The sequence below is a fragment of the Diaphorina citri genome, unplaced genomic scaffold (genome assembly GCF_000475195.1).
Source record: "Diaphorina citri unplaced genomic scaffold, Diaci psyllid genome assembly version 1.1 scaffold2486, whole genome shotgun sequence".
Lineage (NCBI taxonomy): Eukaryota > Metazoa > Arthropoda > Insecta > Hemiptera > Psyllidae > Diaphorina > Diaphorina citri.
In genome coordinates, this window is record NW_007379907.1 from 1 (window position 1) to 25,720 (window position 25,720).

At 38.3% G+C, this 25,720-nt stretch overlaps 2 protein-coding genes across 2 annotated transcripts; both read right to left on the bottom strand.

Annotated features, from left to right (window-relative positions):
- Positions 1 to 4,277: 4,277 nt before the first annotated feature.
- Positions 4,278 to 5,341, bottom strand: LOC108253658 (inverted formin-2-like; the record flags this gene model as incomplete). Its single annotated transcript, XM_026830649.1, has 2 exons — positions 5,093 to 5,341; positions 4,278 to 4,553 (listed from the first exon to the last, which is right to left on the bottom strand). Coding segments are annotated over exons 1-2 (322 nt in total), but the record flags the coding sequence as incomplete, so codon positions are not given.
- Positions 5,342 to 19,414: 14,073 nt separating this feature from the next.
- Positions 19,415 to 22,301, bottom strand: LOC103519020. The gene is made up of 3 exons (XM_017448025.2): positions 22,149 to 22,301; positions 20,637 to 20,909; positions 19,415 to 19,872 (listed from the first exon to the last, which is right to left on the bottom strand). The coding sequence occupies exons 1-3, from the start codon at positions 22,198 to 22,200 to the stop codon at positions 19,505 to 19,507; spliced, it is 693 nt and encodes a 230-aa protein (XP_017303514.1). The 5' UTR covers positions 22,201 to 22,301; the 3' UTR covers positions 19,415 to 19,504.
- Positions 22,302 to 25,720: the final 3,419 nt, after the last annotated feature.

Sequence of the window (25,720 nt, forward strand, 5' to 3'; positions counted from 1 at the left end):
AAAAAAAAAAAGATGAGACCTAAATGATCTCCTATTACTATCTTATTAGGCCCTTTTAGATCTTTGATTCTTTGAATACAATGTACGATTCCACAGCAGACATCACTTTTGGTTCATTTAACACACGGAGCCGTTTTTCTGTTCAAATGGAGATGTTAATATATTTTGACATGTTCGAGTTTGGGAGATTGAAGAGCATAAAATAGGAAATAAATATTTTTACCAATTTTTTTTCTTTTTTCCTATCAAAATTGGTTATGACTGGTTATTTCTAGTGTCGGAACTGGCGGGGTAACATTTGGTACAATTTTAGCAAGGATCGATATTAACAATTATGGTGGCATAACATCAACGAGCAAGCAAATAAAATTGTTCAATACAATCCACCTTATTAGCGCCTTAGTCAAAAACCGTCAAGTAACTTACTTAGGTAAATAATACATAGGATCACCCGACTGAGCCTAACCTAGTACAAGGTAGCCAAAGGGGAAACAAGCTGACCAAAAGGGTAAAGAAAGAAATGATAGCCAGCGCTAGGCCGCGGGTTCGATTCCCGCCCGGGGCGGATTTCATCCTGATGGTATAATGTTCGTTCTCGGAACGGCTGGCTTTCTCCTATCCTGTCTTCCTTCTCTCTTCGATTTTGGGACGATAAGACCATAGCAGTTACAGTTCCCTCTGTCAAACCACTCTCCTCTCTCTCTCTCAAAAAAAAAAAAAGGATAATAGCCGAGTTTTGAGAAACTCCAAGTTAAATTTGAAGCTCCAATCTGATCCAATTTTCATTTCCGGAGGAGAAATAAAAACACCAATCAATATCTACTCTTGTTTATCTCCCATTCTTCCCAAGATAAAAACTACCCACGAAGCGTGAAAGATAGAGATCAATCATACCATACATATTTTTTTTTTCTTTTTTTTTTGTCATCCATACTTTTTGGTTTCACACTTTTTTATCTAAAGGTTTTGTCATCCCAACCCTCACATTCTTATTTTGTCTCGTACCTCTCTCTACCTTTTGTCCCCGTTTCACCAAAAAGAGATAAGTTACTATCTTCCCAAAAAAAAAAAAAAAAAAAAAAAAAAAGGATAATAGCCGAGTTTTGAGAAACTCCAAGTTAAATTTGAAGCTCCAATCTGATCTAATTTTCATTTCCGGAGGAGAAATAAAAACACCAATCAATATCTACTCTTGTTTATCTCCCATTCTTCCCAAGATAAAAACTACCCACGAAGCGTGAAAGATAGAGATCATACCACATTTTTTTTTTTTTGTCATCCATACTTTTTGGTTTCACACTTTTTTATCTAAAGGTTTTGTCATTCCAACCCTCATATTCTTATTTTGTCTCGTACCTCTCTCTACCTTTTGTCCCCGTTTCACCAAAAAGAGATAAGTTACTATCTGTTTTATCTTTGTGCTTTGAAAACGCATCTTCCCTTTAAGAAAGAAAATCACACCTCGGAAATACGTACACTCAAGAGCGAAAATTTCGGGACACTTTGCAATTCGATTTTTTTTTTTTTTTCCCCCATAGTGGTTTGCTAGAAGGAGCTGTAACAACGGAGGTCTTATCGTCCCGAAATCAAAGAGCGAAGAAGGACTGGATAGGAGAAAGCCAGCCGTTTCGAGAACGAATCTGTTTAAGATAAAATCCGCCCAGGGCGGGAATTGAATCCGCGGGCTAGCGCTTACAAGGCACGCGTGCTACCTTCTAAGCTAGCTAGGCTGGCCCAAGATACATAGGTAGGTACTGCCTTTGGTTTTTAAGTTGGCTCAATTTTCTCAAGAAAAATTGTTGATATTGCTGGCCGAAGACAGCTCTGTTTTCTATCAAAAAACATATTTTAATATCAACTGATGAAATTTGAAAAAGATCCAAAGTCAATTTATCCCGAATCCTCTACACCTGAGTGTACGATAGGATGCAGAGGTGTGATAATTCCCCCCACCTGCCTGACCTTACGATTGCTGAGTCCTCTATCATTTTGATCTGGGACGCGCGCTTTATCTTCACAAACACCTGATAATATCCCCCCATTGAGGGATGAAAAGGTGGCGATAATTTTAGGTGCGAGTGTTAAACATGGGGATAAAGAATGAGGTGTTAATAATAAGAAGACATGTAATAATGACACAAGGTGGTACAGTAAAACCTCGATTATTTCAACTAATTGGGACCGTAGGTAGTTGAAATGATCACTTTCTATGATCTTTTCCTCTGATAAGATAGGATATCCTTTGGAAGATAGAAAAAGAAAACAATGGATTTTGGAGTTGAAATAATCGAGGTTCTACTATAATAATAAGGATAGATAAGGTAATAATAAGGAGTGAGGTGTTGGTAATCAAGATAAGAAAAAGGGAAAACGTGTCCCAGATTATCGAGATGGTTTGCGCGCCGCGTGTAAATTACAGAGTATCTACTTGTCTACCGTAATGTGTTTTCTGTAATTACTGTAATAAGGCCTATGCCTATAGGAAGATACATATTACATAATAAGGCCTATAGGAGTATGTATAGGGACAAGACATCCCCTTTACGCCAGGCAAATAGGTGGTTGAAGCCAGCCCTGTTGGTATTTCAATGGTTATTTCGGTGTGCACTACTGTGCACTCGGTTTTGTGAGGACAATTATTGCAGACCTGGGTCGAATTTCAGGTGGCTCGAACCCAAATTGCCTTTTTTTTACATCTATAATCTAGCTAGAGAACTAACTCAGGCAATAACTGATGGTGTGACTTGCAGTGTTCTAACAGCCATAACCGAAGTTTTTGCCATTCATCCACTACATGTCTTAGTAGCATTTCATCCTCGCATCTCTTCGCTTTATTATTACGATATTTTTCTGATAACCTACCAACAACATAATCCTCGTCTGTAAAGACGAAACCTGCCATCACCATCTTGTAGTTACGTCAGATAAATCGGTCAGCAATCAAACTCTGTCCACAAATCAACTCGATTTTTCCAGCAAGAAATATTGTTTTCTGGACCCAAGTAACTTCAAAAGGGAGTGTCCTTTGTTTTCCACAATTACAATTTAGGGGCTATTTCTGGGTATTTCTCATCGACAAACTTAGTTTGACCGCGGAATATTTCAACGAGAATTCCGAGTAGTTGCCAACAAAAGTGGGTCTTCTTTCACTAGAATTTGTCCTTATCTCACATTAACAATATAATGTAGGTTAACAATTTTAGAACTAAAAGCATTCAGTTTCTAAAATTTTATCAAAACATCTCTTCGCTTTATTATTACGATATTTTTCTGATAACCTACCAACAACATAATCCTCGTCTGTAAAGACGAAACCTGCCATCACCATCTTGTAGTTACGTCAGTAGGGACAAGGCATGCATTTTACGTCAGGCTAATAGGTGGTTGAAGCCAGCCCTGTTGGTATTTCAATGGTTATTTCGGTGTGCACTCGGTTTTGTGAGGACAATTATTGCAGACCTGGGTCGAATTTCAGGTGGCTCGAACCCGAATTGCCTTTATTTTCACATCTAGAATCTAGAGAACTAACTTAGGCAATAACTGATGGTGTGACTTGCAGTGTTCTAACAACCATAACCGAAGTTTTTACCATTCATCCAGTACATGCCTTAGTAGCATTTCATCCTCGCATCTCTTCGCTTGATTATATTACGATATTTTTCTGATAACCTACCAACAACATAATCCTCGTCTGTAAAGACGAAACCTGCCATCACCATCTTGTAGTTACGTCAGATTTCACACCAAACAGATCTTTATTTTGTAATGATACTTTATTTATAAAACAATTTTGCAATACATTATACATGTAAATTGTACAACAATTTTACAATCACACTAAGGGTTCGTTCTCGGAACGTCTGACTTTCTCTTATCCTGTCTTCCTTCTCTCTTCGTTTTAGGGACCTTGGCTTCTATGAAGGGTAACCCAATGCAGCATTACTATCAATATTCCAGTATGTTCGAGTTCAAGTCAAGTTATATGCCAGCTTAGTTGGCTTGGCCTTGTAAGCGCTAGGCCGCGGGTTCGATTTCCCAAAGGTGCGGATTTCACACCAAACAGATCTTTATTTTGTAATGATACTTTATTTATAAAACAATTTTGCAATACATTATACATGTAAATTGTACAACAATTTTACAATCACACTAAGGGTTCGTTCTCGGAACGTCTGACTTTCTCTTATCCTGTCTTCCTTCTCTCTTCGTTTTCGGGACCTTAGATGCAACTCCCTCTATCAAACCTAAATAAAAAAAAAAATCTATCTTTTTCTCACCTGATGAGGAGGTTCGCTCCAGATTGCTGCGGCGCGGGAGGGGAAGGGGGGGCGTGTTGACCGCCTCCGTGGACGAGCATGATGAGGAAGAAGGCGGCAAAGGCGGCAATTCACTCGTTGAGCCGCCGCTCGGGAATTCTCGACCCGGATGCACAGGCGGCCTGGGGAGGGAGCTGTTATCAAACGAGCCCATGTCCATGGTGAGGTAGGGGGGTGGGGGAGAGGAGAGGGGAGAGAGGGGGCTCACAGCCCAGGCGTGACATTTTGCTGACCAGTCTGTGAAACAGAAGAACAGAGGGGGGGATGTTATGACATAGGTTGCTAACAAAATGTCAACATAATTTCATTCATAATAACTAAGTTAAGAACGTAAGGTACATATAATACGTACATGGTAAACATACATAAAACAATAAATACCTATGTAGGTTTAAAAAATCTCATATTGATGGTAGACTCAGTAACTTTGTGAAGGTTCATTTTAAATATCTAAATATGAAAATAACTTTACTCTTCACTGGTTTTGGTTGATAGGTTTATTTTATTGTAACATGACTTAACTTACAGACTAGTTAGATGTTTTCATATTTAGATATTTAAAATAGAAAGTAAAAATCTCATTTAATAGAAATAAAAGAACTTCTTCTTACATTGGTATTTCTTTTCCATTCAAATACCCACTCCTCCTGTATATCAAACCTACTACCCCTTCTCTATACTTTCCTAATTACTTGTCCCTCTTCCCCCTCTAATCCCGAAAATACAATGGAGATCTCTTCGCTTGATTATATTACGATATTTTTCTGATGACCTACCAACAACATAATCCTCGTCTGTAAAGACGAAACCTGCCATCACCATCTTGTAGTTACGTCAGATAAATCGGTCAGCAATCAAACTCTGTCCACAAATCAACTCGATTTTTCCAGCAAGAAATATTGTTTTCTGGACCCAAGTAACTTCAAAAGGGAGTGTCCTTTTTTTTCCACAATTACAATTTAGGGGCTATTTCTGGGTATTTCTCAGCGACAAACTTAGTTTGACCGCGGAATATTTCAACGAGAATTCCGAGTAGTTGCCAACAAAAGTGGGTCTTCTTTCCTTTAGGGGCTATTTCCGGGTATTTCTCAGCGACAAACTTAGTTTGACCGCGGAATATTTCAACGAGAATTCCGAGTAGTTGCCAACAAAAGTGGGTCTTCTTTCACTAGAATTTGTCCTTATCTCACATTAACAATATAATGTAGGTTAACAATTTTAGAACTAAAAGCATTCAATTTCTAAAATCTTATCAAAATCAATTGATTGAACAAGTACGTCAAACCTAAGTGATAGGTAATTCTTTGAAAACATCCTTATCTCTTGTACTTAGGTTTAGAATTTACAGTGGTTCATGGTACAATTGGTACAAATTACCAGAAAAAAAAATCTATTAAAAGGAATTTACAGAGGTTCATGGTACAATTGGTACATATTACCAGAAAAAAAATCTATTAAAAAATACTTTCTTTCTATTAAACCATATTTTTTTATTTCCGGATTTTTCAAGCAAAATAGGGTACCTACATATGAAAGGAATAAAAAGGAGGATGTTTAAATTTATCAAATTTAATCCATCTTTTTACTTTTTTCCCAAACATTGCACATCTTTTTACTACCACCCGTGGGTAGGTACTTAATACCTATTGTAGGTAACAAGTAGGTGACCTGCATACAGCACATTGTAGGGTACTATTTATGTTTCACTGGTTAACCTATAATACTGCTCACTGCACGGTATTCAACAACCTTTGCTTCTTACAAAGCAATTGATCTATAAAATGCTAGGAAGTAAACATCCAGCTCGCACTGCATGGATGGGTTTACAAATAATAAGCAGCGAATTCAATCAAAAGCTATCAGATAAAAAATATTATATTAAAAATCTATTCTTGTAATATTAATGCCAGTTATGATTGACAGATGAATGGAGAAAAATATTATTCCGGACGTCAGAAGGGAGAAAAGTTGTTGGGTGGAAGAGCTCAATATTGAGAATCCTGCCACTTTAAACAAAGCAAAAAAAATGGTCTAAATAGGTACTTTTTACTGTTGTTCAATCAATATTTCTTAAATTGTTTAGCTTTTTTTACGATCGAAAATCCCGGAAGCAAAAAAATGGGATGGAGGATGTACCATGTACCAATTGAGGGGAAAACCGAGATTCTCACTTATGTAGGTATTAATATTTAAATTTTATACGAAATAAATTTTCGAAAAAAATCGACAGTTTTGAAAAAAAATATTTCGAAACTATTTTTCCCCGAAGGCGCGTAAAGAAAATCGCGGCTTGCGAAAACACACGGAACCCGAGCGACAAAATTTCCCGACACAGAATGACGCGAGGGAAAATTTAAGCGCCGGAAAAACCACCCTCGAAAAGGGACGAAGGGGGAGGGGAGGGGGATATTCCCGATTAAAAGCTTCGAGAGAAAGGGACGAAAAATTTCCCGTCGGGAGAAAGCTTTGCTTGGTCGGTACGCAGGGGGGTGTGGTCCAGTTTTCCCTCAGGAGGAGGGCTGGCACACGATTCGAGAGTCCCTCTTTCTCCCAGTAATCATATTTGTGATGACAGCGGCTGACGGCGATGATGGCTTTTGTTAAGAGGGATAGCTATTTGGGGTGGGAGAGAATGTTTATCCACAGATATTGCGTAAGGCAAGCGGGAGTAAAGGCACATAAGGTTGTCCAATAAGGGATGGGGAATTTTAGGGAATAGTGAGGAAGAAAGAGAGAATGTTAGGGGGAAGAAAGGGGGAATGTTAAGGAATAGAAAATTGATTTTTATCCAAGACTGGTTACCAGAAACTCTGTAAAGGTCCACTTAGGGGATTCACCTTGGTTCCTACCTCACTTTTGCTACTTCGTTTTCCATACAATCTGAGAGTTGCAATGAATAAAGAGCCCTAAATTACAATAAATTAAACTTGGTGTTGGTATAAATAGGACCATCACGGCGGCTATTTAAGCTCCATATACTTACCACTGTGATCTTATTAAATCTTTTTTAACTTTCCCCTTGTTTTTTCTGATAGAGCTTCTAAACTTACCTCATGGAGTGTCATTCGAAGAAGAAGATGTCAGAAACCGAGCTGAATACCTAGGTAATAGTGGTAACAACATGTAAGAGAACCAGATGAAGGCTATCTGGATATCTGTAACATTCTGCAACAGATGAGAAACAAACAGGTGGAAATATTAGAACAAATAGTCGAAATTAGACCAAAAAAATTTCGGGACCGTTTTTATCTCACTCCGAAACTGAGCAAAACAGATGATTCGCAATGCCTTCGAGTTTACACATTTTTTTAGAAATTAAAACTTATTTTCAGGTAAAAATTTAACCGAATCCATTTATTAGCTTTCTTAGTTGAATTTCATTTAGGGATTATGACTAGGCATCATGTTTTTTGAAGAAATTATTATTATTATTATTATTTTTTTAGTAGGGAAACTGTTAAGGCGAAAAACAGACTTTTTAAGGCTTATCTGGACACTATTAGTATTGGGGAAATAATATCCTTATCCTCCTGAATCCTAAGAACATCACACACCCCTATGGTTTTCCAAAGGCCTTCAAGTCTTTTCATTCAGAGCTTTTCAATAGGTATCAAGACCATTGTTGTAGAGACCGAAATGTTTTTCTGGGGGAAATTGGAAAATAACAAAATAATCATTTTTTTTTCATTTTCGTATTTGTTCTATTACAATGGGTAAGTACCTAGGAGATAGCATAACAAACATTTAGAACGAAAAAAAAAGCAATTCACTGTAGGTAAATAACATTATCAAACGTCTTCTTTATATTTTTTCAATTTTCCCAGCTTTTTCAGAAGAAGCATAAGTAACAGAATAAAGAAAGTAACAAACAAAAACACTGCAATACTGCATCGTAAGCAATCTCCCAGGTAACAAATGAAACCTAATCAAATACAATTTAATGTTTTATTTGTTGCAAGAATATGTTGTACTTCTTTCAAGAAAATTCAATTTCATTCGGCATTTCGATGCACTCTTCCCTTGGAACTAAATAAAAAACCAGAGTAATACTCGTATAAACGAGCTTTTTTGAGGGGATATCAAGGTAGGTATGCCGGTTTCCAAGGTTTTCACCACCAAATAAATAATGTGTCTTCATGTCAGAAAGAAAAAAACTCTGGTCAGAGGTTTTCACGAAAACAAAGATAAATAGACAGTAAAAAAAAAGTCAAATGAAAAACAACTTTTTTTTACCTATGTATGTCCTATTTACCTATTTAACATTTCAACGGGAAATTCACAATTTTATATTTATACATATTCACTTTCTTTGACCTTAGTAGCCTCTTTTATCTTTTTTTTTAACCCTAAGTACTACCTCGCCCTACTTATTTCCCTTCTCTTCCTTTTTTAGTCCGTCCTTCCTTTATTATTACAATAATAATAAAAAGGTATAAGGGACGGACTATTGTATTCGGTTCGGTGTCGTCTGTGTGTCTGTCTGTTCCCATAGAAGGACTTATCCAAACCTGGTCGACCTATATATCAAATTAAAGGTCTTTTTACAAGGAAAACGAAAGTGGTAGTTCAAATTTCGTCCAGAGAATCATAAAGCCAAAAAAACAGAAAAATGGTTTTTTGGGGGATTTTTTTCACTTTTTCTCACACAAATGAGCTCTGATCTTGAAATTTGTCGCGACGACCTATGTATGAACTCAAAGCGAGAAAGTTTTAGATAACACTTCAGTCGTTAATTTAAGAGCGGTTTTAGCGTCATCTATGTTAAGCTACGCCGAGCTAGGCCAATAAATGGATGGGTGACTTAAATATTATATTGGTAGTCAATAGGAAACATTAAAAGGAATAAAGGAAGAACGGGCTCTAGTCTTGATTTTAAATCATTACATGAACATGAAAGTAAAATTAAAAATCAGATTAATAATAATAATAATGAACTGAACATTAAACAAATTAGGTAGGCACATATGTAGGTAATGATTTTGTTTAACCACGATCGAATAAATTACGGGCTAAAAAATTCCCGGAGGGACGGACCCAGCTTGTTCTTGAAATGAATCCCCCGTGTACAGTTGTCAATTGTGTCTCGAAATTCCTCGTTTCATTAGATTTTCAATTTTCTTTCTTTCCCCCTTCCACATCTGAGATTTTTTCCATTATACTTTCTTAGTTTCTCCTTCTTCTTCCTTCCCTTCTTATGCTTCTTCCCCTTCTTTTTTTATCAACAAATATAGGTAATGTAGTCAAAGGATATAAGAGAGAAAGGCTAAAGAAATCAAGACGGAAGGATAGAAGTACAGCCAAGTGGAAAACCATGTCAATTTAGATGTTAGCATCGGTGAGAGGGACAGAGGAGAAAGAGGGAGGGAGGGAAAAGAGAAAGGAAAGAAGAAAATTCTAGAGAGAGAGGAGAAAGAAAAATCCATTAGTTTTGTCTCCCTATTTTTACTTTCTATTTTTTCATGTTCCTATTCTATCATCTCTTCCCTCCTCCTCCTCCTCCTCTTCTTCTTCCTTTTCCTCTCAATCTTATATTTGCATATTGTATTAACAATGGGTACTTTCTTTTTTATTTACTCTTTATTTTACTTCCTTATACGTTTACATACTTATTTTCACTAATATGGCCCCACTAATATGGCTACCAGAATTTGTTAAAATTAAATCACATTCAAAACGCACCACATGCGTTCATATACCGTCAAATTTCGAACTCATCACCTTAAACCTAGTACACCTTGAAGTCCTTGAACACAAACAAAAAACACTCAGAACTACCAGGACTAGTTGTGTGGACATCTTCCGAATATAATTTGGTATAGGCCGAAATTTAAAATGTTTTAACGTCTTTCTTCGTCTTCTTACTTATCTTCTTCTTTTTTACTAGATCGCTAGTTTTGTTGGTAAAAAAAAGTGAGTGTTCCACCGCCGTTTTTATTTCGTAGCAATGAAATAACTGCTACATTAGACGCATGTGGTCTGTGTCGTAGCATGCCCATCAAAAAGGCTACCTTGAGGCTGAGGTGTAGGGGAAAACAGTCCTAAAGGATGGGTCAAGCTTCTACAAACCTCCCTCTAAGCTAGTATGACAACCACTACAATATCTATGAAACTCTACGACAACCGCCACAAAGTCATGGATCAATCCCGAGATGATATCAATCTTCACAATCTGTTTGATGTGTTACATCGTGCACCGTTTGAATCGATGGAGGGCAGTCCTAAAGGATGGGTTGAGCTTCTACAAACCTCCCTCTAAGCTAGTATGACAACCACTACAATATCTATGAAACTCTACGACAACCAACACAAAGTCATGGATCAATCCCGAGATGATATCAATCTTCACAATCTGTTTGATGTGTTACATCGTGCACCGTTTGAATCGATGGAGGGGGATCTAATGAGCCACCAGCATCAGTGTCGGTGTGCACCGCTGCAGTCTCACACAATACCTGTTTTATGCAGCCCTCTATATCTGTGTACCAAGGTGTAATAGAGCTATATTAGTTGGGGGCTCCCTTTCAGATCTTTGAAAGGCTTGGGTTTCAAGGAAGGAATATGAAGAAATGGAAACTCAGTAAAGATGATTTCTGCGACTGTGGATCTATCCAAGACGTGCTCCATCTTCTAGATCTAGATGCTACCTGCAATGAACAAGACCTTATGCTAGCAAATAATGGGGCGATTCAAGGAGTATTGGAAGATGAGTATCTGACATGGTCCCAAGTACACTAGGTATTTACTGTAAAATCTGCAGAGCAAACAGTTGAGAGTACATACTCCAAGGCAAATTTCAACGGTAATTTAACAGAATAAAGAAAGTAACAAACAAAAGCACTGCAATACTGCATCGTAAGCAATCTTCCAGGTAACAAATGAAACCTAATCAAATACAATTTAATATGTTTTATTTGTTGCAAGAATATGTTGAACTTTTTTCGAGAAAATTCAATTTCATTCGGCATTTCGATGCACTCTTCCCTTGGAACTAAATAAAAAACCAGAGTAATACTCGTATAAACGAGCTTTTTTGAGGGGATATCAAGGTAGGTATGCCGGTTTCCAAGGTTTTCACCACCAAATAAATGTGTCATGTCAGAAAGAAAAAAAAACTCTGGTCAGAGGTTTTCACGAAAACAAAGATAAATAGACAGTAAAAAAAAAGTCAAATGGAAAACAACTGTTTTTACCTATGTATGTCCTATTTATTTAACATTTCAACGGGAAATTTACAATTTTATATTTATACATATTCACTTTCTTTGACCTTAGTAGCCTCTTTTATCTTTTTTTTTAACCTTACTACCTCGCTCTACTTATTTCCCTTCTTTTCCTTTTTTCTTGAAATGAATCCCCCATGTACAGTTGTCAATTGTGTCTCGGAATTCCTCGTTTCATTAGATTTTCAATTTTCTTTCTTTCCCCCCTCCACAACTGAGATTTTTTCCATTATACTTTCTTATGTTTCTCCTTCTTCTTCTTCTTCTTCTTCTTCTTCCTTCCCTTCTTATGCTTCTTCCTTCTTCTTTTTTTATCAACAAATATAGGTAATGTAGTCAAAGGATATAAGAGAGAAAGGCTAAAGAAATCAAGACGGAAAGATAGAAGTACAGCCAAGTGGAAAACCATGTCAATTTAGATGTTAGCATCGGTGAGAGGGACAGAGGAGAAAGAGGGAGGGAGGGAAAAGAGAAAGGAAAGAAGAAAATTCTAGAGAGAGAGGAGAAAGAAAAATCCATTAGTTTTGTCTCCCTATTTTTACTTTCTATTTTTTTCATGTTCCTATTCTATCATCTCTTCCCTCCTCCTCCTCCTCCTCTTCTTCTTCCTTTTCCTCTCAATCTTATATTTGCATATTGTATTAACAAAGGGTACTTTCTTTTTTCTTTACTCTTTATTTTACTTCCTTATACGTTTACATACTTATTTTCACTAATATGGCCCCACTAATATGGCTACCAGAATTTGTTAAAATTAAATCAGATTCAAAACGCACCACATGCGTTCATATACCGTCAAATTTCGAACTCATCACCTTAAACCTAGTACACCTTGAAGTCCTTGAACACTAACAAAACACTCAGATCAGAACTACTAGGACTAGCTGTGTGGACATCTTCCGAATATAATTTGGTATAGGCCGAAATTTAAAATGTTTTAATGTCTGACTTCATCTTCTTCTTTTTTACTAGATCGCTAGTTTTGTTGGTAAAAAAAGCGAGTGTTCCACCGCCGTTTTTATTTCGTAGCAATGAAATAACTGCTACATTAGACGCATGTGGTCTGTGTCGTAGCATGCCCATCAAAAAGGCTACCTTGAGGCTGAGGTGTAGGGGAAAACAGTCCTAAAGTATGGGTTAAGCTTCTACAAATCTCCCTCTAAGCTAGTATGACAACCACTACAATATCTATGAAACTCTAGAACTCTACGACAACCAACACAAAGTCATGGATCAATCCCGAGATGATATCAATCTTCACAATCTGTTTGATGTGTTACATCGTGCACCTAATAAGGAGACATGAGATGGTAATAATAAGGACACAAGGTGGTACAGTAAAACCTCGATTATTTCAACTAATTGGGACCGTAGGTAGTTGAAATGATCACTACCTATGATCTTTTCCTCTGATAAGATAGGATATCCTTTGAAAGATAGAAAAAGAAAACAATGGATTTTGGAGTTGAAGTAATCGAGGTTCTACTATAATAATAAGGATAGATAAGGTAATAATAAGGAGTGAGGTGTTGGTAATCAGGATAAGAAAAAGGGAAAACGTGTCCCAGATTATCAAGATGGTTTGCGCGCCGCGTGTAAATTACCATTGGGGGATGAAAAGGTGGCGATAATTTTAGGTGCGAGTGTTAAACATGGGGATAAAGAATGAGGTGTTAATAATAAGGAGACTCCCTTTCAGATCTTTGAAAGGCTTGGGTTTCAAGGAAGGAATATGAAGAAATGAGAACTCAGTAAAGATGATTTCTGCGACTGTGGATCTATCCAAGACGTACCCCATCTTCTAGATGCCACCTGCAATGAACAAGACCTTATGCTAGCAAATAATGCGGCGATTCAAGGAGTATTGGAAGATGAGTATCTGACACGGTCCCAAGTACACTAGGTATTTACTGTAAAATCTGCAGAGCAAACAGTTGAGAGTACATACTCCAAGGCAATTTCAACGGTAATTTTCTGTATGACTAAGGTGCAAGGAGAATTTTTCGCTCTGATATCGACATTTCAAAACTACAGAATACTGGATAGGTTTTCGTCGTTCTCTGGTCAGATGTAACGAAAATGACCCTGACGACCAAAAGGGTCACCATAGAGCGCCGCAGGGTCAAGGGTTGACTTGAAATTAATGGTGAGAAATAAACAAGCATTTTTTACGTATTCTTGAGAGTTCATTGCAACGTACATTCTAGGCTGTAGAAAGCCCGGACATAGGAACGAGTGTCCATGATAGAGTAAGTCTAACCTAAAACAAACTAGCATTTCTTAAAGAATCATGAGAAATCTGACTTCATAACTATGTCAATAACAATAACAATAGACAACTTTTCAAATAATTGTGCCCTCAAAATGCGATTCCTGAAGGAATGAGTACAGAATAAAAGGTGTAGGTGTGTATGATTTACAGAGATATCAATGAAATAAAGACACCCCACCCCGTAACTTTTCATTAAAAAAAAAATACCTTCAGCTATTGCACTTTTTTTATTGCCATATCGCGTTCTGTTTTGCTCCAAGGTTTAAAATATCATTCTCGAATACTTGAACATTACTTAAACAACTACATAACAAATATGTGTACTGAGTTACTTAATATACTTCTTCTCATTTCCAACATGAAATTTAATATATTGTATTAACAAGCAGGGTCCGTCCCTCCTTGAATTTTTTAGCCCGTAGTGATTAGAGAAAATCAGTATACCTATATGTACCTACCTAATTTGTTTAATATTCAGTTTATTATTATTCTTGATTTGATTTTTTGATTTTACTTTCATGTAATGATTCTTGATGTTAGAAGTTAGAAGGCAGGTAGCTTGTAGCCGAATGGAAGCCCTTGGAGCGATATCTAAAGCACTCAAGTCTGATCTTGATTCCATCCCTGGATCCTTTAATATCCATGAGATCCAGACATGTGCTAAATCTTACCTTCCTTGGCTTCTGAGTACGCTACCTGCTTTTATTTGCTTACTTCATTTTTTATTACATTTTACACTTTTTTGTGCTCTTTTTTTTCTTCAATTTTCTGCCCCTTCCTACCTTCTTCTTATTCTTCTGCTCCTTATTTTATTACTATTATTTTTAAATTAAATATTTGACCCCATAAGTTCTATGAGTCATAAAAGGGCCCACTCCGTACATAAACAGAGACAAATCAATAAATTTAAAAAAAAAAAAAAAAAAAAAATAAACACCGGAAAAAAAGGAATCATCACAAAGGTGCAATTCAAAAGAGGTGCCTCTACCTACCAGCCTATCTTGAGTGAACCCAGTGGTACAAAGACACTCTTTCGTCCTGAGGGCCTCTTTTCTAAAAGGTATGGCGGTTAGAAAGGGGATTTCGAGAGGCAATTCAGACTGCGGGCCGGGATTCTTCATCCCCAAAATCCCGGACATGGCTTCCAAGCTGGGACTGTAGGTCCAGTAGCCTTCGGACCGGACCGCGGGACTTAGGATGGTAACCGTGATGAAGAGTGTGAGGGGGAGTAGGGACGTCACTTTAATCTTGGGGAGTAGTGACGTCATTTTAATCTTGGGGAGTATTCTATTCTATTCTTGGGGAGTAGGGACTGCCGAAGGCGAAATGTGGACGCTTCTCCAACTAATTGGGTGATGATGGAGGTGGTGGTGGTCGTGGTGGTGGGGGAGGATTTTCACTTCCCCTTCGTACTATTCAGGAAGAAGGCTAAAGGCTGTCGGTCTTTTGGTGCAAACTTGTGACTTGTGAGACAACTATAATTTAGTGAGGCTCTGAACCATTGTAAAATATCGATTTGTTTTATACGAATCTTAAAAGCCCCGTACAAGAATCAAAAACTTTTCCATGATTGTCAGCAAACTTTCATGTGAACTTGCCAGTAAAAAGTGGTATTAAAAATTAATACAAAATTCGACCCACATAAAATACAAATCTCTACATTTGATTCCAAAAGAATTCCAAAAGAATCAAATGTAGAGAAAATCGTACTGAATCTTGAACTCATATAAGAAATAAAAGAAACTGCAGATAGCTCACAAGTCTCCAACCTTCCCACATTCTTGGGTAGTGTGAGACAACTATAATTTAGTGAGGCTCTGAACCATTGTAAAATATCGATTTGTTTTGTACGAATCTTAAAAGAACGTACAAGAATCAAAAACTTTTCCATGATTGTCAGCAAACTTTCATGTGAACTTGCCCGTAAAAAGTGGTATTAAAAATTAATACAAAATTCGACCCACATAAAATACAAATCTGTACAAATCGTACTGAATCTTGAACTCATATAAGAAATAAAAGAAACTGCAGATAGCTCACAAGTCTCCAACCTTCCCACATTCTTGGGTAGATTTCTTTCGGGATTGAAGAAGCCAAAATTCAAAGGTTCCTTACTTTTTAATTCACAAAGAAACAAGAGCCTTGGTCACCAGACTCACGGCAGACGCACTACCAACTAAGCTAACTAGGCTGGCCTACCCAATTTAAAAATAATACCTACCTACATAATGCATTTTTCTCTGTGTTGAGCGTAACTTGTTTTCAATAAGTATTCTTTATAAGTGCCCAATTTTGGTAGCCAACAGGCCATCATCATCATAACTTATATACCTGGGTACATAATACAAATAAAATAGGTATCTGTAATGGTACAACGACAAAATGTGATCTTCTTAACATAGGCTAGGGGGTGCGTCAGTCTTGATACATGTCTGTGCAGGGCCGTATCCAGGATTTTGTAAAGAGGGGGGGAGAGCTGAGAGTCCAAAGAGTGATGTACCCGGGAACCCGGGGTGGGGGGTGGATCCTCAAAATTTTCGAAGCCTTGCCTACAGTAAAGAAGGAAAATTCAGCTCGAGGGAGGGAGGGCCCCTCTCCCTACCCACCCACCACTTTGTTACCTGGAACTTAATCATTGTCTTAATTTTTCAACTCTTTTTTTTTCTATACTTAAAGCATTTTGTAAAAAATTTTGGCCTAAATTATCAAAATGTATAGCTGTGGTAATTGATTTTATGTTAATTACTTATTAGGTTATTAGTAATGGGTACATAATTGTGTCTTAAGTATAATGATCAACTAAGTCACTCACTCACTAAGTAATTTAATGGATTCTAATTTCTAATCATAGTGTACAAATGTAATCAAAGAACAATATTTCAAAGCAAGCAAGAACTTGAGTACTGAGCCACATCTTGCTTTCATTAACACTCATGTTTGTTTAGGACCATTTCTTACTCATTGTGTTATCAAAAATTTGAACAGCTTCTTGCTAACAAGGTTTCAGATTATGGCTTATCAGAGCTGTTTGATAGGCAACATAAAACCAACCAAGCCCTGTACAAATTTCAACATCCTTTTTTCCAGAAAAACTAATGATGGTTGGTTGGTTTGTTTCAAATGAAAAAACCTTCTTAAACCGCTCTGAGAACTAAAGCTAAAATGAAAGAAAAAAAATAATAAGATTTTCGGCTTCGGCTTCACTTTTATTTTTCAACTGAATGTAGGTATCCATTGCCTCTTAGGGTCCATGAAAAGATCTCATGCGATCCCGCTTTGGATCCTAAATAGCCATTTCATCAAAAGCAAATAAATTGTAACCTAATAAAAATATCACATTTAAATCATCATACATATTTAAATAGCCTTTCTAAACTCAAAAAGTTCAAGTCATATCAGTGAAGATATTTTTTATTGATGTTGTTAAGTTGGCAAACATGTCTGATTCAGAACTGAATGGCGCGAGTTTGAAATTTCAAAATTTGCCGCCTTTTTCAGACCGGGACAGAGCGACCGACAGACCGAGTGACAGACACCGAAGCGAATACAATAGTCCGTCCCTTATACCTTTTTATTACTATTGTAATAATAAAGGGAGGACGGACTAAAAAGGGGCAAAATTTGTAGATACAAAAGAACAAAATGGTTAAGAAATACCCTGTTTTGAACTGATTTTGGGGTTGAAATAATAGAGAGTTGAAATAATCGAGGTTCTACTGTACCTACACTTTACTTCACGTCTCACTGAAGCCACGGATCTTTCCGATTCACATCCGGTTTGGTCAATGAGGGAGAGAGGGAAGGAGAGGGAGAGGGAAAAGGAAGTTTATGTATAAGAGTAAGACAAAGACAGAGTGAGAAGAAAGGGTGCGAGAGAGAGAGAGAGAGGGGGGAGGAGAGGGAGAGAGTGAATGAAGCTGATGTATAAGAGAAAGAAAGAGAGAGAGAGAGAGAGAGATCCTGAAATATAATAAAATTGAAGCAGAATAAAATATGAAGAGAACAAGTTATAAGAATAATAGGTAATAATTATGTAGAAGCCATAGCACAATTATTGCACCAGTGGATCAATGAAGTTAAGTAACATTATGAGTGGTTGGTTTCTGGATGGTTGACGATCTGAGCAACTGCGTGCTGCTGGGCTTTTCCAAGGGATTGAAACCGGCGGGAGTAAAGTAACCCAAACTAAACTTTGAAAACCTTCTGTAATTGGGAAAGTTGCTGAGATGGTCAACAATGCTCCTTTACAAAGAAGTCAAAGGTATTGGAACATGGCCAGTGATAGGGGTGTGGACATCTTCTCAGATTCAGTCCTCAACATTATTAGATTGGTGGAATCTCATATTTTGCCTTTTCATTAGATTCCCCAACCAAACTAGGTAATTTAAAGGTATGTTTAACCTGATTGATTTTATTGTAAGTATTTTTTTTTTCCTTTTTATTTTGATCGATGTTCTTGTGCTAATTTCTTGCAATTTTGCTTTTATATTTTCTTGTATTTTTTATTGTACAATGGGACTAACCCGTCAAATAAACTTAAAAAAAAAAAAAAAAAAAAAAAAATGAAAAAAAACAAGGCAAAAAAAAGACCCAAAAGAAAACTTTTTTAAACTGTTTAACCTGGATAAGCGGGGAAAATGGTAATCCCTTGGATTTCCAGCAACGAGACAGGTTTGACTGTATATTCCAGGGGTGACCATAAAATGTATAGGTAAGGTACCTACCTATTTATTGTGGGATAAACAGGAAAAACGGCAATCCCTTGGATTCCCGGCTAGACAGGTTTGACTGTATATTCCATCAGGGGTGACCATAAAATGTCTACCTGATTATTGTGGGAACCATCAATCTCAGAAATCAAAATCAAAATGGTGTGGCTCGAACGAATAGGCTTTATGGGATTGTGGCTCTCAAAGTTAAGGTTAGTGTGAGTGGTCATCCCTGGTATATTCTATTAATCTATTCTACTTACCGGTCTTAGCATTCTTAGCAACCTCCTTGGCCGAGTGGGTATCACACTTGGCTTGCACGCAGGAGGCCCGGGTTCGATTCCCGGCAGGGCCGAGGTTTTTTTCGGCTCTGTGCTTGGAGTTTGGGGTGTATTCAGCCTCGTGAGGACAATTGACCAGTGGCGGCATTATCAGAGTAAAAAGAAAAATTATAGATAAGTCAGAAATAGTAAAGGCTTTTAGATTGGACTTACCGCTCTTCTGGTATTTACTAAATCCCGTCTTGATGACATCCTTCCCTTCGAAGTCATTGGAAATGTCCCCACTAAACTACGGCCTTGTGTCTGTGTGCCTTTGCCTACAGTAGAACCTCGATTATTTCAACTAATTGGGACCGAGGGTAGTTGAAATAATTGAAATTCCATATAAAACAATCAAAAAGAGGCAAAATTTGTAGATACAAAAGAACAAAATGGTTAAGAAATACCCTGTTTTGAACTGATTTTGGGGTTGAAATAATAGAGAGTTGAAATAATGAAGGTTGAAATAATCGAGGTTCTACTGTACCTACACTTTACTTCACGTCTCACTGAAGCCACGGATCTTTCCGATTCACATCCGGTTTGGTAGATACAAAAGAACAGAATGGTTAAGAAATACCCTGTTTTGAACTGATTTTGGGGTTGAAATAATAGAGAGTTGAAATAATCGAGGTTCTAATACTGTACCTACACTTTACTTCACGTCTCACTGAAGCCACGGATCTTTCCGATTCACATCCGGTTTGGTGATGTAAACAATCGTCGTCTTCTTCTTCACCTTTCTATCGCCCAGCTTGTCGCTATGGGACGCAAGCGGCCCGTACTCGTCCAATTGCCGCCTATAATAGGACGCCGAATGGTCTTCCTTCGCCTCCTCCTCTTCTTGGCGCTGAAGTTCGTCCGTGTCCATTTCTTCCCATTGGCGCTTGGCGGCCCGCCGCTCCTCGATTCTCTCCAAGGCCGCCGCTTGGCGAGCCTCTTCGGCGGTTTCGTCGGTCATTACGACCGCCTCGACCTCAGGACTGCGCTGATACACGTTCACGCCGTTCACTTTTTTCAGCCGCTTCTCGAAATCTGCAAACGCACAATCCGTGAACGTCGTTATTGCGAAATAAATGAGGGAATGTACCTGATGGTGTGTGGCTGACCTTACACTTGAGGTCGAAATATATAGAAACACATTACCCTCGTCTTATCACAAAAAATAATCATTTATTCGTAAAGCCATAGTTGCAACCAGTGTGTACCAATAGTTTTAGAGAGACAGCTCGCTCCGCCAACTAAAGTTTCTTCGAACGTCGAAGCTTAAAAAAGAAAAGGAAAATGTATATGCATCAAAACTGGTATCCCGCTCTGTACATGACCCTGATAACACTAGGAATGTTTTTCGCCTGCTTTAGGATGATGACTCACAAGTACAAATGAAAGGTAAGTATTTTCCACTTATTGTTTTTCATAATGAATTTTCATCAGGAAATAATTTGTTCAAATGAAATTGATCCCAAGGGCAAGGTAATTCCTAGACCCTTGACAAGGACTCGAACCACCAACCTCCATATCCAGAGTGAAATGAGGGAGAGAGAGAGAGAGAGGGAAGGAGAGGGGAAAGGAAGTTTATGTATAAGAGTAAGACAAAGACAGAGTGAGAAGAAAGGGTGCGAGAGAGAGAGAGATCCTGAAATATAATAAAATTGAAGCAGAAAAAAATATGAAGAGAGCTTGGAGTTTGGGGTGCATTCAGCCTCGTGAGGACAATTGACCAGTGGCGGCATTACCAGAGTAAAAAGAAAAATTATAAGATAAGTCAGAAATAGTAAAGGTTTTTAGATTGGACTTACCGCTCTTCTGGTATTTACTAAATCCCGTCTTGATGACATCCTTCCCTTCGAAGTCATTGGAAATGTCCCCACTGGACAGATCCACGCCTGGAATGAACGTGGCCTTCTTGTAGCCCTCGCAAAGGTCGTCCAGCATTTCACTATCGCCCCAGGAGACGTTCTTGGGCTCTTTGATCTTGTAGAACGGCCGGGCGAGGCCGTGGTAGATCTTTTTGCGGCCGTACGTGTCGTTTAGCTGAAGGCGCGCTCGGAGATAGCGGGCCAGATTGTCGTCTAAGGAGAAAAAGATACAAAGTTGTTGTGGAAGGGGCAATTAACGAGCTGATTCTGTACCTACTTTTATCGTCTGTGTGCTTTGATCGTCTACCGCGACTGTTCTACCACCTAACCTCTTCTGGGCTTTCAACACAGCAACGAGTGTCCATCATGATAAAGTAAGTCTAAATAAAGAGCTGATTGAGAGCTATGAAATGCTAAAATGAAGAAATTGTTTAACATATCTAGTCAGATTAGAAGGTAGCATATGCCTGCTTTATGAACGCTAGGTCACGGGTTCGATTCCCACCCAGGGCAAAATTTTATCCTGCACTCACAAGGTTCGTTCTCGGAAAGGCTGGCTTTCTCCTATCCTGTCTTCCTTTTCTCTTCGATTATAAGTCTAAATAAAGAGCTGATTGAGAGCTATGAAATGCTAAAATGAAGAAATTGTTTAACATATCTAGTTAGATTAGAAGGTAGCATATGCCTGCTTTATGAACGCTAGGTTCGATTCCCGCCCAGGGCAAAATTTTATCCTGCACTCACAAGGTTCGTTCTCGGAAAGGCTGGCTTTCTCCTATCCTGTCTTCCTTTTCTCTTCGATTTCGGGACGATAAGTCCTTAGCAGTTACAGTTCCCTCTGTCAAACCTCTTTTTTTTTTTTTTAAAAAAAAAGACATGAAATTGTTGTGGAAGTGTCAATGAGCTGGATTGAGAGTTATGTATGAATGATAAGATGAAGAAATGAATTGTTCCCATCAGGAAGAAAGGCCTACGTAAGAGACAGCACCAAATTCGCAAATGATGCCGTTTCTGGTGCCTCTTTGCAGAGACGCAAGACGGCAGGTAGAGGGCTCAGCCATACCCATGTTATTTGGGCGATAATTGAGGCTGTAATGACCTGTGTAGAGGCCTGAAATTAGCTTCAAGTCCTCTTTGGTAAGACAGAGCATTTCCTTTGCTCTTTCAATTCCAGAATGCAGAGACGCAAGACGGCAGGTAGAGAGCTCAGCCATACCCATGTTATTTAGGCGATAATTGAGGTTGTAATGACCTGTGTAGAGGCCTGAAATTAGCTTCAAGTAAAAAGACAGAGCATTTCCTTCAAGTAAGATGACATTTCCTTCAAATTAGCTTCAAGTAAGAAGACCTCTTTGGTAAGACAGAGCATTTCTTTTGTTCTTTCAATTCCAGACGATAGACCTCCGGTTTTACAATTCCCTCTATCAAACCTAAAAATTACTACCTACTTACCCTCGCCTTGAACAATGTGATCCATTTTGGTCAAGTGCCACAGAAGCGCCATCTCCGTTTTGTACGTTTCGTTACAGACTCTACAGGAATAGTTGTAATCCTGTCTCTTCCCTAGGTCGATTATCCACTGGTGATCCTTCTCGTGGCCTGGAAGAGAAAACAGGTTGAATTATTAGAGCAAAGTCCACAAGTTAACTCAAAGTGAAGTCAATTTTTTTAAACTGTAACTGCTATGATCTTATCGCCCCGAAATCGAAGAGAGAAGGAAGACAGGATAGGAAAAAGCCAGCCGTTCCGAGAACGAACATCATTCGTTCAGGATAAAATCCACCGCGGGCGGGAATCGAACCCGCGGCCTAGCGCTTACAAAGCAGACGCGCTACCAACCAAGCTAACTATAATTTATTTTAAACACGTTTTGACTTTTCCTGATCTTCACAGTTGTATAAGTTACTGGTGTTCTTCTTTTCAAGATGAATCTTCACAAAATCACGTCAGAATCTATCAGTATCTTCCTGATCACACGCTCAGACTGTCCGACAAATCGTCGAAACGTGTGTGCATGGCGGAAAAAGCTGCCGACTTCAGTCCGTTTGAGAGACACACGTTCCTACTTCCTACTGTCTGATAGACTTAGGTCTGTCTGAGCGTGTGAGTCACCTGGACGGCATTTTAAAATGGATAACCTCAAAATCTTTGGTTCTTTCCAACTTTAGGAGGGTTCTAGGTCTGTCTGAGCGTGTGAGTCACCTGGACGTCATTTTAAAATGGATAACCTCAAAATCTTTGGTTCTTTCCAACTTTAGGAGGGTTGTAGTCGATGTCGATCGTCTTCGGTCGACTTCGGTAGAAACACCTTCATATTTTCCCTGAATTTCTTCGGTGGACTTTGGCACTTTCATCTTTCCCCGAATTTCTCGCCCGTCCGGTCGAGTCATACTCTGATTCCGTTGAACCCTGTACGCTGAAGACTGACAGTGAAAATATTAGCAGTACGAGAAAAGAAGTAGGTGTTTTTTGAAGAAGTAGTACCAACAAGATTGAGAATCGGCCACACCAGGCTAACACATAGTTACCTGTTTACCAAATCCCCTCATCCTACTTGTCGGTGTGGCGAACCCCTCACCGTAGCACACATCCTGATTTGCCCCCTTGATACCCCCATACGTTCCTTACTCCCCAACCCTCCCTCCCTATCTGATGACAGACATAGTACCATTTCCTAAAAGCAGGCTATCCTTTATTTGGGCTTCAGGAGAAATTTTCGGGAAAAAAACAATCATTAATTCATCACCAAAGGTATACAATTTGTCTCTCTGATGGAGCAAGAGATTTTTTTTAAGCTCACCACAATCCTATTTCTAAACGATGCGTTGTGGGAAATAGTACCATTTCCTCATGCGTGTTTGGTGGACCGGAGGAAAATACAGGATAATTCAGGATTAAATGGTAGAGATTCCCTTGGGTAAAATTTGCCAGTTTACAACACTAACTTGATGTATAAAAGCAGACTGTCCTTTATTTGGGCTTCAGGGAAAATTTTCGGGAAAAAAACAATCATTAATTCATCACCAAAGGTATACAATTTGTCTCTCTGATGGAGCGAGAGATTTTTTAAGGTCACCACAATCCTATTTCTAAACGATGCGTTGTGGGAAATAGTACCATTTCCTCATGTGTGTTTGGTGGACCGGAGGAAAATACAGGATAATTCAGGTCATTCAGGATTAAATGGTAGAGATTCCCTTGGGTAAAATTTGCCAGTTTACAACACTAACTTGATGTTAGAAGGCAGGTAGCTTGTAGCCGAATGGAAAATAAAACCCCTGTTACTAATGACCTTAGCAATTATACAGTAATGGTTAAACTTTATCAAACAAGCAATTAATTGGCAAAATTGTCCAATTTTCAGTTTGGCTGGAACGGACAAAAGAGTTCAGCGACAGAACATCATCAATTCATCATTTATCAAAGCAATATCTGGGACTGTTTCTTTGAACCACGAAATTGGACAAAATCGGCCAATTCTTTAATATTCTTGTAACATGAAAAAATAATAATAATAAATAAAAATAGTTGATTTTGATTTGCATACCATCATCAATCAATTCAATCATAGAATGGGTCAATGAGCCGAGAAAGTTGATTTTGATTTACATAACACCATCAATCAATTCCATCATAGAATGGGTCAATGAGCCTGGTGATTCATCAAGGGGCCCATATTTCTAGTGCCTAGGTTGGACACCCCTTGAGCCCCCAAGGCAGACTGTCCTTTATTTGGGTTTCAGGAGAAATTTTCGGAAAAAAAAGGAATCATCACAAAGGTGCAATTCAAAAGAGGTACCTCTACCTACCAGCCTATCTTGAGTGAACCCACTGGTACAAAGACACTCTTTCGTCCTGAGGGCCTCTTTTCTGAAAGGTATGGCGGTTAGAGAGGGGATTTCGAGAGGCAATTCAGACTGAAAAAAGTTGTGAGACAACTATAATTTAGTGAGGCTCTGAACCATTGTAAAATATCGATTTGTTTTGTACGAATCTTAAAAGCCCCGTACAAGAATCAAAATCTTTTCCATGATTGTCAGTAAACTATTATGTGAACTTGCCCGTAAAAAGTGGTATTAAAAATTAATACAAAATTCGACCCACACAAAATACAAATCTCTACATTTGATTCCAAAAGAATCAAATGTAGAGAAAATCGTACTGAATATAGCTCACAAGTCTCCAATCTTCCCACATTCTTGGGTATTTCTTTCGGGATTGAAGAAGCCAAAATTCAAAGGTTCCTTACTTTTTAATTCACAAAGAAACAAGAGCCTTGGTCACCAGACTCACCAGTGTTCACAAGATAAGGAGAAGGTTTATTTTTCGGGGTTGCAGAGTGAACCAAGCTATAAAAAGGATTTCTCGGAAGTTGTAAACCAAGGAAAACATAGAGGCCATTTGCTTTGGGGTCTCCTTTTATAAGGAGCCGTATTTGGATATCCCAACTACAACCGCTACTCTCTCTTTTTATGAGCCTCTCTTTCTTTCAATGTGGCCTTTGAACAGGACATTGTCGAATCGGCTATCAATAGAACGCTACAGTACAGTCTGGCTGAGGGATATTACTTAAACAGGGAGTAGACCAGCCTGAAATTTCCCTTGCCAAAGAAATAATAAAGATTGAGTGCGAAGAGCATCCACTCGTAAAATTTGAAGTCAAAACCTTATATCAGTCTCAAAACAATCACCCTTGGGCTGAGAGAGAGAGCCTGCGAAAATCGCCAACTCTGTTAGTAAGTAGGTAAGTGGGCAATGAAAAAATATTTTATTTTTCAATCGGTCAAATAGGTGCATTCATTGGTTCTTTGAATCTTGAAATATTTCCTTTTCTCATAACATTATTAATTTAAATTTCTATTAGGATTTTCTTTTGCTCCAATTCCTCAAATAGGTACCGTTTCCATCCGTCCTGACTACGTTCGCACCTAGCTACCAGACTCTCACAATGACCTACCTCATCCCATTCCATCACAAAAAGGATATTACTTAAACAGGGAGTAGACCAGCCTGAAATTTCCCTT